The 14,295-nt window shown below is 41.6% G+C and overlaps 1 protein-coding gene across 7 annotated transcripts in view; it reads left to right on the top strand.

Moving 5' to 3' along the window:
- IKZF1 (IKAROS family zinc finger 1) overlaps positions 1-14,295 on the top strand; it is a 70,373-nt gene that overhangs the window by 45,060 nt on the left and 11,018 nt on the right. For 4 of the 7 annotated variants that reach the window (XM_035894155.1, XM_035894153.1, XM_035894157.1 and 1 more), the window contains exons 4-7: positions 2,034-2,093; positions 4,173-4,433; positions 10,175-10,342; positions 12,317-12,442. In XM_035894155.1, coding sequence (XP_035750048.1) covers positions 2,034-2,093; positions 4,173-4,433; positions 10,175-10,342; positions 12,317-12,442 — 615 coding nt within the window. The remainder of the gene's footprint in view (positions 1-2,033; positions 2,094-4,172; positions 4,434-10,174; positions 10,343-12,316; positions 12,443-14,295) is intronic. The other 3 variants (XM_009638737.2, XM_009638735.2, XM_009638733.2) reach the window with 2 other exon arrangements.

The following is a 14,295-nucleotide window of genomic DNA, read 5'->3' as shown; positions in this document are numbered from 1 at the left end:
TTCCACCTCACCCTCCATCCTGCCTTCCCGACTGTCCCAGCCTCAGGCTGAGCCAGCTACGCTGCTCTTCGGTGATAAATCATATCATCACCCCTTTCCCTTTTGATACGTCATTCGTTTTTTTTCCCAAAGACTCGCCTAAACCAGCTTTAACCATAGAAAACAGAACAGTCTTTGTAACATACATTTCAAATGCTCTTCAGAAAATCCTGTGTGAAGCTCCCAGTAAACATCTGAGAGCACAAGAGACCCACGCAGTGCCCTGCTTTTGGGTAACTTTTCCACACTCTGGATAGGTAGAAAGGTAGTGGGGGTGAGCTGTCAGTTCAGTGGCACTGGTGCACCCCGCGCTCCTTGCACAAAGAAAAAATACTTGGATGAAACTCCCCTGAATTGCAATAATGTGTACAAAGAGAGTAAAATACAAAGGCTTTTAAGGTTATCTCCAACCAAATTGAAGTAAATTAATTGATGAGTAATGTCTTAATAGTGTTAGAAGAGCCAATGAGAAATTATCATGAATTATTGTAGAGCTAATTAATGTCTGCATGTGTGCTTACATAGACATGGATGTGCACAGAAATTATTTCTGCAAAGACTGTATCGAGTAACTGTTTGAGAAACCTGTACAAGTGCTGGGTATGTTCTTGATCAGTGCATCTGAAAAGTCTGATTCCCAGGTATTTGTCACATCATCAGTGCTCCAAGACTGATTTTCCACACTATAGCAACAGAGGGGCAGGAACCTCTTTTGCAAAAGAAATAGAAAACACTGTTGATTTTTATTTTCAGTGTAAGTCTCCAGAAAAGAAAAAAAAATAGTTGTACAGCCTGCCTTCCCAATTCTCATTCAGGTTTAATAAAAACCCTTAGTATTTCTACCAGAGCGATTTCTCTCTCCCATTGTGTCAGTGAGGATTTTTCACTAGTTTTCATTTGGAAGCCAGGTTTGCAAAAAGTGCTAAGTTTGAACATGAGGAGATTTTGTTTGTTAATTAGACCTCTAAGATCTCCGTGAGGACCCAGGGTGAGGTGGGTGGCCTCACCGTCCGTCAGCTCTCACTGGCAAAGTGAGCTCCGCACACGAACCGAGCCCCCTCCGTGAGCCACGCTGCCGAATGGATGCGCTTGTGGATGCTCGGCCTCATCTGCCTGGGGACATTCATTGAGCAGCACAGCTACGGCAGTCCAGGGGCATAGCTGTGGAGAGCTTTAGTGAAGATTGACTGGATCAATAATCCCCATCATTGCTTGTGTCAAGTAATGAACGCCATCGTTACTTGTATCAGTGTGCCCCGTGGCATGTTAATTTGCACACGGCTACTCATAACATGCAGGGTATAGTACATTTGTGCGGCTACTTTTGTGTAGATACATTGTGAGGACAAGCCTTAGAAATACAAACAAAAAATATGCCAATATACACAAATATATATATATTTAAAAAAAAAATTAACCTCCCTCTTCTTCCATTGCATAAGACCAGCAGGCGTGAGAAGAAAACAATGCAATTTCATTTTTTTATAACTGCAGTGACTAGAAACAAGGATGTATAAAGAAGAGATCTCTGGCACACAAAGAGGCCATGTTGGTAAAAAATAAATCCTGAGAGGAAGCTGCAGGGGCCTGCGGTTTCCCTGGGGGCAGGAGGAGGCTGTGTTAGGTGCTCTGCTCACATTGACCCTTTCGAGACTTTTTAGCAAAAGTTCCTCCTGACTTCAGCGGGAGTTAACCTGCAAGCAAGGGGAATACCCAGGAGAGGTTATGCATTTAGAAAGCATGACAAAACTTGTTGGATTCTTTGGAAGAAAAGGGCATTTTTACAAATGGGAATTGTTCTGGGCAGGTCAGGATTCCCCCTGCCAGCTGTCCTGCTGTTGTTCCTGCTTCATCCTAAACTGCTTGCGTTGCTTCTGTGATGATAGTTCTGTCTTTCTCCTAGGTATTTCTCTTATAGCAATAATGCCGTCTTCTTTTACATTTACTGCTAGCAGTACCACAAACCAGCATCCTGTTTGCCTTCTTTATTGCAGCTGCATACGGGGCAGAAGGCTTTAGGGACTTTCATGCAATAATTCCCAAGTCTTTTTCCCGTAAGTATACTGCAAACTCAGCTCACTACAGAGCATTTCCATCTAGTTCCTACTTTTATGATTTTTGTTTGTGTCATTTCGCTTCTCAATAATGTGCATTTGTCTGCATATGCTACCAAAGGGCTTAAGTAGTCTGATCTTTTTGCTTCATTCACATGTATTTTGTTTTAACTTAACATAAAGCCTACTTCAAAAGCTACCTTCTCCAAATCCCTGGCAGGCAAGGACCCTGTAATTGTTTTGTATATTTGCTTTCAAATTATTGTTCTTATAATTAAGAGAAAAAAATTGGGGTGTGAATTACTGAAAATCTGTCATATGCTCAAGCCAAATATTTCTATTTCTTCCATTTGCCGTCGTGAAAAAGGCGATAGGGGGTTCTAGTCCACTAAATTTGCAGAATAGTGTAGATCACTTCTGTTTAGCCAGTTATACCATCTTTGTAAATCACTGTTTGGTCATTGATTTTTTTTTTCCATATCTCTAAATTATTCCCCTTTTTAGGGCACACATTTTAAAGGAAAAACTGCTATTTGTAATGCACACTCATTCTGTATTGCATACGATTTCTATTAAAAATGCAATATTTGAAAAATCATTAAAATGCCCAGATTGGTAGATTTTTTAAAAGATGTCCAGTCAAGCAGTGTTCAGAAAAGTGAGAATCTTTACGCTCAACGTGTTTCCCAGTAGGATTTTTGAGTCAGATACTCTTGTCAGTCACATCCATGCAGTCCTCCTGGGACACCTGGGAAGTTGCAAGGTGTAGCAGAGAGGAGTTTGTCAAACCTTTCCATTTCAAATGAATGTCAAGGTATTTCAGCTCTCGAGGTAATCATTGCCCATAGCTTAATTATGTCATTTCTACACCACCACTTATGAATAAGGCTACCATGAAACTACTGCTCCACAAAAGGAAAAGGCCTGTGTACTCAGCTAGCCACTAAAGTAAATACTCTCCTTTTTGGGGTGGCGTGGGTTGAAGGAAGAGGTTTTTTCGCTGAAAGAAAAGTAAGATCTGGGGCAATGAAATGGTCTTTTTTAGCCTGATGAAGAACTATTTTTTCATCAAAATCATCAGATTAGGAAAGAAGGGAATAACTGTAAAGATAATTTATTCTACACAAAATGTCATACAGTCCTGTGCAGAGAAAAGGAATAAATACTGGCATTAACTGATCTGAATCTTGGCCCTTTTCCATAATGTTTAGGTTTGCTGTGTCCATATCAGATCAAATTTACCAATCTACGTGTTATCATATGTAGTGACACTATGCTAAATTTATATGTGAACCATTCTTCTAGCTGCAAGCAATTGTAACCTATGGGATTATAACACAAAGGCCTTATCCAATTAAGTCAGAACAGTTCTCCCATCCACCTTTCTTGATTTGACTGGTTTTTCATTGTAGCTCATGGCTATAGAGATCCTGTCTTCTTACTCAGCGATCCTAATCCTGCTGTCCTAAAACCACTATTATCATTCCTATAATTTCCTGTAATGGTGGTTCTTGCTTTTAAATTCTTCCTTCTGTCATTCCCCACCCTGGTTTCTCTGTACTCTTTGCTTTCCTATTGTCCTTGCTTACCCCATAGAATTGCAAACCAAATATTTGGATTCAGTACAACTCTGGGGATCTTCCTGCCAAGTGGAGAATGTTGCATTTTCAGTTCATTTTCACCCATTGTCTCTGATGAGTTATTTACTTTCACAATTGTTTTTGACAAATACACGCGAAGTGGATTCATTCTAAGTTTCATTCCAATTAGCCTGAATTGTCAAAATGAACGTCACAAATGCAAAAATCTCAAAGTGACCTAGGAACAGACTTGTAATGTTGTTTGGATGCCCAGCTCCCTGGATGCCTTGTATTTGTCTTACTGATATTCACTGATCATTGCTCCATGTGTTATAAACTCATCGCATTGCCCATAGAAATGTAGTCGTGTTTGTTGCTTTTGTTATTTAGGAATGTTGTACATGCTGTTTAGAAGTTATCTCCTTTGATGTGATTGTTTTTTTGCCACCATATTTATTCTGTAACAAAACTGAGTGGCATCCTGTATTGTTTTTTTCAGCCGGTAATATTAAAATAGAGACTCAGAGTGATGAAGAGAATGGGCGTGCCTGTGAAATGAATGGGGAAGAATGTGCGGAGGATTTACGAATGCTTGATCCCTCAGGAGAGAAAATGAATGGCTCACACAATGGCCCAGGCAGCAAGGCTATGTCAGGAGTTGGAGGCATTCGACTTCCTAACGGAAAGCTAAAATGTGATATCTGTGGGATAATTTGCATCGGTCCCAATGTGCTCATGGTTCACAAACGAAGCCACACTGGTAAGGCCTGCCATAGTTTTTCCTTTAGTTGACAAGAATTGGCCACATATTAGGAACTTAAGCCTTATTTTCTTTATCATGCACATGTTCACATGTAAGAAAATGCAGCATCGGTGGGCATTCGGAACTCGGTTATTTTGTAACACCATTTTGGACAGCACAGGAATTGAGATTTCTTCTTGATGGAAGTCCACCTATTGGGCTAGAAATTGTGCAGTTTGTTTGGTTTGAAGCTACATGAAAAATTAAAATTAAAAAAAAAAAGGTAAAGAAGTCTTCTTTAATTTCTATAGAAATTTCTAAGCATTGCTGAAGAAAAACCCATTTGTGGCTAACTCTGAAATTGACCCAGTTCTAATGCTTCCAACAATGCAAAAAAGCTCATATGGATCAGTGATTATGAAAGTGGTTGGCAAAGTAAATGTTAATGGAACTGTACTAGCAGTCTTAGTAAAAAAAGGGTTAATTTTATGTCAAATGTTTCATGAAATAAAAACAAGTATTGTCACTGGTCAAATCTGGACTCACTGGGATGCTAAAAGAAACATGTAAAGATGTTGTGCTCCATAGGGATGGCCTTTCATCATACAGTGCTGTGAATCTTCTTGCCTCAATTTTCTAATTCTAAATAGTCTCAAAGAGTGCAAAAAATGAAGAGGCTGAAACAAATGAAGAAGTAAAGACCAGGGTGAGTCTCATCTTACCTGATATAAGCTGTCTAAAAATTAGGCTTCCAATCTAAACCCTAAGGTCATCCATAGTCAAAGGAGAAGAACTGAACTGTACTGTTGTGCTACGCAAGTTACTTTGAAAATAAATAAACAAGGTGTTTGGCATTTTTGCATGAATATTCAAATGAGAGGGAATTTTAAAATATTTTTAAGGTAAGAACGACTTGTCCGATGGTTAGATTCCACTGAAATAGTCAAGCTAGTGACCACGTAGATACTTTCTTCCTCTGCATCCCCCCAGTAATACTTATTTCCCCACAATTACTAAGGAGTGAGATTAGCAAAGCGTTTTCAGACTTTAATGGAGAGGATCCATTAAAAGAGCCCAGGTGTCATCCAGACCCCACCCCACCCCCCAGTGCTAATGTCTGTCACTGTAACTGTGGCTGCTCAAGCTCTGGAAGGGTGTGATCTGTTGGTGTAACCTGGGTTAGCCACGTTCAGAAGCAGTGCTGGTGATAGTTAGCAATGCTCTTCCATTGCCTACTTCAAAGCACTCTTCAATTCAATATCATGAATCCCTCCGTCAGAGAAGAGCAGATAATTATCTTTATTGGAAAAGCCACAACTAGTTCTCAGAAGAGAGGCTGCAGCCTACTTCCTAGCTATAATAAAGTGCTTGTTGGTCAATTGTTTCCTTTTTTTTAATTAATCTAATGTTAATGTGATCCTTTAAAAGTTGATAAAATGCATATCGAAAGTGACTTGGACATGAGGCCTTTTAAACAGACCCATGCGCTTGAAGAGGACACTGTAGTAGTTGAAATAAAATGTTGCAACTTAAAATGCATTTAGAGGTAGAAGTCTTTGTGCTTGTTTAAGGAGGCTGCTGTATTTATTAAAAGTATGCTGTTGCTGCTTTGGAGGAGCTGTTCCAGGCCCCTGAGGGTGGGAGGCAGTGTTTGCACCAGGGCTGAATGGGGACACACCTGATTTTAGGGAGGCAGTGCTGCCTTTGCTCCTAGCGCGCTGGTTGGTACCCAGTAGGCTGAGCCTCCGGAGGATGAGCTGGGCTGCCTGTTCCTGGTGGTAGTGTCCCCGAGGGCCACCTCACTGGTTTCCCTGGCACAGACCTCCAGCTGCCTGAACCCCTGGCTGGCAGAGGGGCTCATGTGCCTGCCAAGGGTGCCTGGGGCACCACCATGCAAGGGCTGACGTTCCGAGACCTCCCCACCCTTCACAAAGCCCTCCCCCTGCCCAGGGGACCCTCTTTTTAATCAGGGAACATAGTAAAAACCTGCAGTGGAAGCACCCCACAAGCTGCACTTTGCTCAGCAGGACCCCCTGCTTTTACACTTAATAAAACTAAGGGGTGTGAGGTTGCACCCCTCAGTCCTTCCATGGAAAGACTTTGCTTGCCCTCCTGCCTCACCCTCAGTTCCTCTCCTGAGCAGCCTCTTTGGGTGAGCTCAGGCGGCTTTTGGGGGGCTGGAGAGGGAACGGAGGCTCGGAGCTGGGAGTTTAAATTAAAGGGACATCATGGGGAAACAGTGGTGACTGCTTTTCCTTTCAGCTGTGCTGTGAAAATTAAAGCAGAAATGGGATATACTATTACAGACATTTAACTGACTACGCTGAAGCCCATTTCAGTACATGCCCGGTGAAGGAATAAGACTCTCAAATGAATTACTTTGCTGCTAATTCATGTAAAACCTGCATACGCAGTGAGGTTTCCTGAAATAAATATTTGATAAGTGAACAAAACTCTAGGCATGCTGAAGTGCCAAAATAAAATGACTGCCTGACCCGATAAAAGGCATAATTACTTTTAATGAATACACCTGCCAAGTGCAGATATGCAGAGCAGCACCTAATATTTCTGCCCCCTCCTGCCTGCCAGCAGCTGTACAGCACCGACTGCCTCCTAGCACCTTCCTTACCTGTTGCTCCCAGCTGTGGAGCGAATCCCACTCACAGATGCCCCACTCTCTTCTCTCTCCTTCCCTGAGGCTTTCCATAAGTTGATTTTTCTCCAGCTTGCTGCTGTCTTGCTTGGCGTTTCTGAAAAAGGAGATCTAGAAAGCAGAGAGAGACCCCCTCCTGCTCCCTGGTGCTGAGACCTCAGGGCATAGATTCAGGCTTCACTTGCTCAGTGGGCACAAATGTGTGTGCCTATGTATATATGTGCATATATATGTGTGTGCGCATAGGTAAATATTTCCTCCTTATACATACACTACTTTAGCTTATGTCACCAGTTAGTCCACTTATGTCTTGTTAGTTGGGTCTGAATGGCTCAAATCTGTTTAGAGATCTAATGCCCATTGAATAATGGGCATTAAAAAAAAAAAAGAGCTATGCACGTCTCTGAGTACTAGGTGATTTTGTCATTACATTGTTTAAGAAAGAAAGATTTCAATTAAGATGATAAATATTTTTCACTGAATAAGTATCCCAGGGCCCGTGCTCCCACTAAGGCTTGCAAATCGCTGCAACGGTGGCTGATTCAGTTCAGGGTCCCACTGCAGTTTTTGCTCCTGGGCTCATATCCATCCATAGCTACACACCATGCGGTGAATCTGCCCAGGATGGACAGGTGCTGTTCAGACATGGCAAGAAAATAACACACAAAGCTGACTGTCTAAACAAAAGATGCACTGTGTTTGTTTTCTTTCCATCCCATCCCTTCCCCATTTTACGGGGATAGCTCCACACCCACTAGTAACCTTCCATCAGCGACCATCTCCATTTTAGCAGGGCTGGGAGCTTTGCTGGGCTCACAAGGCAGGCATCCCCCACCCTGCTAGTTGCAGCACGGATGACCAAGGGCCAGCCAAGCTACACGTAGCCTCAGGGTCTTTCGGTGGTGGAGTCCTTTCCCTTGCACAGCAACGTGAGCGCAGGTTCCCTTACGTTTGATCCCACTGTGGCTTTCGCAGAAATACTTGGTACACAGCAGTCCCGTTTGAAATGCTCCATCCGTCTGCCTTCTCCACCCAGTGCAAGATTTCACCCCATCGCTGTGCAAATTGCAGGCTGGAGATACGTTTCATTCTTACTTTGCTTTACATTTCACTCCTGGAGTATTTTTACAATCCTCGTTTTCTCCTCTTACACTCCTCTGAGTAAAAATAACAGAAATGAATGCTAGAAAAGCTGTTTAGTAAGAATTAACCATTTTTTCTGAATTTGTGTCCCCCATGACAAACTGACTTCTTCATTACTGTTTCAGTCCAATTCTGAAAAATACCTTCCACGCTGAGTAACTGCCCCAAAGATTAAGAGGTAAAGCAGACAGACTCTTACCCGTTTTCTTTTTCCCCTGATAACTACTGTGCATGGCTTATGAAGTACATTGCAAAATCTGGAAAGGCTAATGCCAGCATTTGCGTGGGCCACCCCAGCTGAACCAGTTGCAGATATCATTTGAGATGAACACAGCTCCTTGTTGGACAAAGGACATGAGCTCGTTGGGCTTGACAGGGACTCTGCTGACCTGCTTGGAACTGTTTGACCAGTGGAAGTATCTTGCCATCAAGTAGATTCATTTCACTGTTTGCTGAATGCTAAAGCTGCCAGCCTTGATGGTGGATTTTGCAGATTTTTAGGTCAGGACTGTGATGCTGTCTAATTGATTTTCAGCTGTTCTACCGCATTACCCAAAAGTCAAAAATGATCGTGCTGCACACATATGCGCACGTGCAGACATACAAGTTGGTCCCAGATGTGCAAAATGGTACAGGATGCTTAAGTGAAAGAGAAGAAATAAATTGTTTAATTCGTGGGGGTTTTATTTTTTTATATTTTAACTTCAGCACTGAAATTTTACATTCAATATTATTGTTATACAAAGAAAATCAGATGTAATAACAGGTCATCTCTGGGCTGTTTGTAATATTGTCGATGCATTGTAATTACTGTAGCAGATTACATTTATGCCTAAGAGAAACAGAATTCAGCAAAGGAGTTTCAAAGGCTGGTTTGACTTAGTCGAGGGCTACAGAGAGGCGGGCATGCAGGAGTGGTTCCTGTTGAGAGGGTGCTCTCATGTATAAATTTTCCTTTACTCGTATCTGGTACAACTGGAAACATATTGTATTTCCCACTGACTTGAGAAAAGGCCTCATCTATCTCAGATTTAAAAAAAAAAGCTAAGCATATAAATGAGCGTCCTGATTTTAAACAGCACTGGAAAGCAACCAACAGCCATGTTAATTTTCGCCAAGGCCAGTTGATTCGCTTCCTTGATAACAGGCACCAGTTTAGACAAATCAGCGCAGGGTCTCTTCAAGTTTTATCCCACGTCCGTCCAAAGCATAGGCCAGCAGAGCCCGTTTGTGCAGCTCCTCTGTTCGTGCCTTGCCTAGAGAAGGGCTGGGACTTCGGCATGGAAGTACAGGGCTTCCTTTGCACTGTCTTAACTTGTGTCATTTTAGTCTCTCTCTTTCTCTCTCTTTCTCTGTCTCTTTCCTGATTTGGCTGCTTAGGGACAGACAGGTAATGGAGAAGAAATTGAAAGGGAAAATACAGGGAAAATGTAAATGAAAAGAAGTTATTATAACTGTTATAATGAAGTGCCTTTCATTTAAATATAAGAATGTAACGCTGAAATGAACTTGTGATCCTGAAATGCATTTTTAATGAGTTTCCTTTTTATTTTGCTGCTTCAGTGGCATATTTTAAAGACCCTTTGAAAAAAGCCACATTAAAAACCCCACCAAATGCCACAACATGCAAAATTGGATATTGGTTTATTCCAAAACTGCTGATCAGGAAGAGTGGCTCTTCAACACAAAATGTTGCAGTCACTTTATTTAAATGAGTTTGAATTTGCATTGTGATGTGCCATTCTGATTTAGAAAAAAAAAATTAGATTTTCAGATCAAATTGACCCAGCCAGTGAAGCATTAAGAAACTGGCAGGTTTAGTCTGAAAGCCTCATGTTATATCAAACCTGCAGCCGGTGGAAGTCACAGAGCAGCAGTGAGAAAACAACTTTCTCACTGAAATCTTTCTCTTGTTACCACGTAAGATTTTTTGTTCTCACATATTTTCTCCTTCTCCCCATAGGAGAACGCCCTTTCCAGTGCAATCAGTGCGGAGCCTCCTTTACACAGAAGGGCAACCTTCTGCGCCACATAAAGTTGCACTCGGGTGAGAAACCCTTCAAGTGTCACCTGTGTAACTATGCCTGCCGACGCAGGGATGCCCTCACGGGACACCTGAGGACCCACTCAGGTAAGTGAAGGTGCGGGACCCTCCCAGGGGCACTCGTCACCCGCACCCACTGAGAAGACGGGGCCTTTGTGGCCACCGAGCCCGAGAGGTCTCCTCACCCTGGGGAGGCGAGTAGCCCCATCTTGGGGTTACCCAAGCACTGAACTGGCCGCAGCGTTTTAGCAGCAAAGAAATGACTAAACTCATCTCGTGCTCATGATCCTTTCCCAGAAGAACTGCTTTTTTCCCCCCATCCTTCTTGCCTGATTAAAATTTTTTGTATTAGGGTTTCATCTTACAAGTCTCATGTGAGTAATTAATTTCATAGAACTGCAAACATGATTTAAAGCTAGTGAATGTTTTAGGGTTTGGATGGCATTTATCCCCATGCAGAGATAACAGAAGGTCCAAACATCGTAGCTTTTAAGTCACAAAGTCTCAAAAACCTCCAGTCTGGAAGTCATTCTCGACCTAAGGAGCGAATATCACCTACAGCATTTAGCAGCAGTCATTTGTTGCACCTTGTCGCTACAAGTACTTTGAAAGAGAAAGGCTGGGGAGGGTGGAGAGGGTGGGAGAGAGAAAGACCATAATCTTCAAAAAAAGAGGACTCTGCTAGAGTTTTTCAGTGTTTTCTCTCAACAGTAATATGGAGATCTGAAGAAATACTTTTGAATAGCTGCGCTTTTCCATTACCATGAACCTCTTACTGTTTGACAGAAGCCATAGTCACATGCCTTCCACGAAGCAAAACCAATTTAGCACCTTTAAAGTGCCTTTAAAAGCAGAGCCTTGTCTCATCTGGTTTCCCAAGCTAAGCTGGAAATGCAAATTGCTATTTGGATAGGAGACCTCCAAAACACGTTGCTGGAACTGACACTGGTAACTTTACTTGCAAAAGTTGGCTTTGGGACCAAGTTCTGGGTAGCAGAAGGAGAGCTCTCAAAATGACATTTCTGTGTTGCACGAAAGTAAGGGAATTCTTCTTTGGCACACACAATAGTGCTGATCCCAGACATCTGAAATAATTTCCACTTCTCCTGTTTGGTTCTTGCTGGATTCAGGAAAGCACATCTTTAAAATACTGTTTTGCCTTACTCTTCCTTACTGTTACTGATTTTCATGGCTGCACAATTTTAAACACAATTGTTCATATACACATGAAATTACACCTAGACGCAAAGTTGTGGCAAACTGTAGCTAAAGAGACAATGCATAAACTGTAGATTTTGATTAGTTCCTGCAACTGGCAAATTGACATCAATGCAATGTGAAACAAGTTGGATGTCCGAGTCTGATTTTCACCTGAGAATTTGTAAATAAAATTCAAAAGTTAAGCTGTGTAACCATCTGAAATTGTGAAACACCATATAAGGTGACAGCCTTGTCATGATAAGACAGAAAATTCAGGTCCAGAAGCCCAGGAAACCGTCTTGTTACTGTGAAATGCCTGGAACTACATCTGGACTAGTGTAATACAGAAAAAAAATATGTCATGCCATTTTTATCGAATTTCCAGAAGGAGAGGGCAAGAAAACTTATGAAATCTAACATTATCCTAAAAGGGTTGAGCTGGTTCTGGTTACATCAGGACGGGCACCCAGCTGCGGGCAGGTGTCTCTACCTCCACCACCAGTTCCCCTGCTGGCAGTCTCCATGGGAGCTGGGCATGAGCGCAGCCATGCTCAGAGCTTTGAAGGTGTCTCAGTTTCTAAGATGTGTAGATGCCGTTTTTGAAGATTTAATGTCACAGTCCTTATCTGATGTGAATCATCTGAAATCAGCCTGCAGCACCCACAGAATTGGCCTGTCGATGTAAAGATATAAAGCTAGTTTTCCATTCTTTTTTTTTTTTTTTTTTAATTGACAAAATCTTTCTTCAGTTCACCACAGCATGGGTTTATTTTTGGGGTGGGCTTTTTTCCTGTTCTTACCACTATTAATTCGCTGTTGAATACCTCATCTGAATCTCTCAATTAATTGTGTTTTCTCCAGTTGGCAAACCCCATAAATGTGGATATTGTGGTCGCAGCTATAAGCAGCGCAGCTCTTTGGAAGAACATAAAGAACGCTGTCATAACTACCTGCAAACCATGAATATCTCAAGCAGCCTCTATTCAGGTAATAAACGTGTCTGTTTGGGGATTAATGCTGTCCTGTCACGTACATGGAAGGAGGAGTGCATTGCACATCTCTTGCCTGTCTCCTTCCCAGGCACAGCTTAAGGGGCTTACTTGACCATTGGGACCAACTCATCTAACAAGGATGAGGCATCTGTCTTTGATCTCACTCTTCCAAGCAAGAGAACATGAAGCCAGAGGCATTTAATTTAGCCAGTTTGACTGAAACAGCCCAGAAAGGCTAATATTTTGTTGACAGCCATCTTCCCAACCTCCTCTTTAAAAGAAAACTGGGGCGAAGTGAGGAGCTGTTGTGCTTCTCTGAGAGACTGGTCTTATGGTGAAGGTAAAGTCCATTTCTTGGAGAATATCAAATCTAAAACTATGCACCGAAATAGAGCCAGCAGATATTGGGCGTTGGATTTTTTTTTTAAAAAGGATCCTAAAGATCTAGATGGGATAGATCGCAGTAAATAGCCGTACCAAATCCCCTTGCATGTGCAGTGTTCCATAGAGAATATATGAGTCAGCTTCTGTGGTGGAGTTTAAGCCCATCCAGCAAGCTACATTTCTTGCATACCTTTTTGATCCTGTCAGTATATGTTATTTGGTTTGTCAAATGACAAAAATGGAAGGTTCTCTCTGACCAATTTGCAATGATGCCTCATTTAATACTTTATGTCTGGACAGAACCTGAATATGTTTTTACATACTATCAAATAATGTAAAGTATATGCACATAATGATAGCAGCAAATACAGCTGAGATGCTCCTGGCAGACAGCATGTTAGAGCAGCGCCCCTTCTAATTTTATCGAGGGGTCGGAGAATGTATAAATGGAAAAGCTCAATGTGATACACAGAAGGCAGTAATACTTATTCCTCAAAGAGGTGATAGGATTTAGAAGCAAATATTCCGTCTTGGGATTTGAATTTGCAGTGTCTGGCACATGGATTTGAATGCCTGCATGCAGAACATGAAAATCTGCATGAATGAGTAACCGAACTACTACTAAAGTCTTACTAAGCAGAAATGCCCAGGTGAAACTGGTGGCGGGAATCAGAAACTCTAATAAGAAATAATACGATTTTAGAGGTGGACCTTTGTTTATAGCAAATCATGAGAGGAGAGTTTACACTAGCTTAAGACTGAATATCTCTCAGTGGGATGAAAACTTGGGGAATTCATGAATGCTTTGGAAGAATTACTTCTCCCTTGCGTGTACTGAAAGTATCATATAAATCCATATTTGATAGAATAGGAGTGCTTTTGCAAATTAGGAAAAAAAGTGGAGGATTAACGTCAGGGTTTAGACCTTGTATCCAGCCAAAGACTTGACTCTTTAAAAAATTTAGTATTTAGTTAAATTTAGTAAAAAATTTAGTAATTAGTTAATAAATCAATTATTTACGTTTCTAAAGAATGAAACTTTCCTGCATTTTTCCTAGTATTTTGCATTCTAATCTATTCTGCTTCACTGCAAACATACCATTTTTCCGTGTTTACATTATTTCCCTTACAAACTCAAAGATGAAAGTGTACAATGAAACATCTGAGAATGAGCAGATGCCCTTCTGGGATTTTTAGTGCATTCTACATGTATCTAGAAATGCAAGCAGCTATGCTACCACTGTCCTTATAATATTTCAGGGTGTGTTGTGGTGCTATTAGAGCCATAATTCAGGCCCCCCTTTTTTTTTCCAGACTCAAAAAAGGTTGGTAGGGCATCTGATTTGACATTCTGCTGTAGCAGGATTGCTTTTTACAGCGTTTTTAAAATACTTGGTGCAGTACACATAGAAAAAAATGTCAGTTGAAAGGCACTAAACTGGTAGAAGCTTTCCATCAGCTTGT

This window comes from Egretta garzetta, unplaced genomic scaffold (genome assembly GCF_000687185.1).
Source record: "Egretta garzetta isolate BGI_Z169 unplaced genomic scaffold, ASM68718v1 scaffold264, whole genome shotgun sequence".
Classification (NCBI taxonomy): Eukaryota; Metazoa; Chordata; class Aves; order Pelecaniformes; family Ardeidae; genus Egretta; species Egretta garzetta.
Note: the sequence above shows the minus strand (reverse complement) of the source record. Positions and strands in the feature narration are given on the sequence as shown.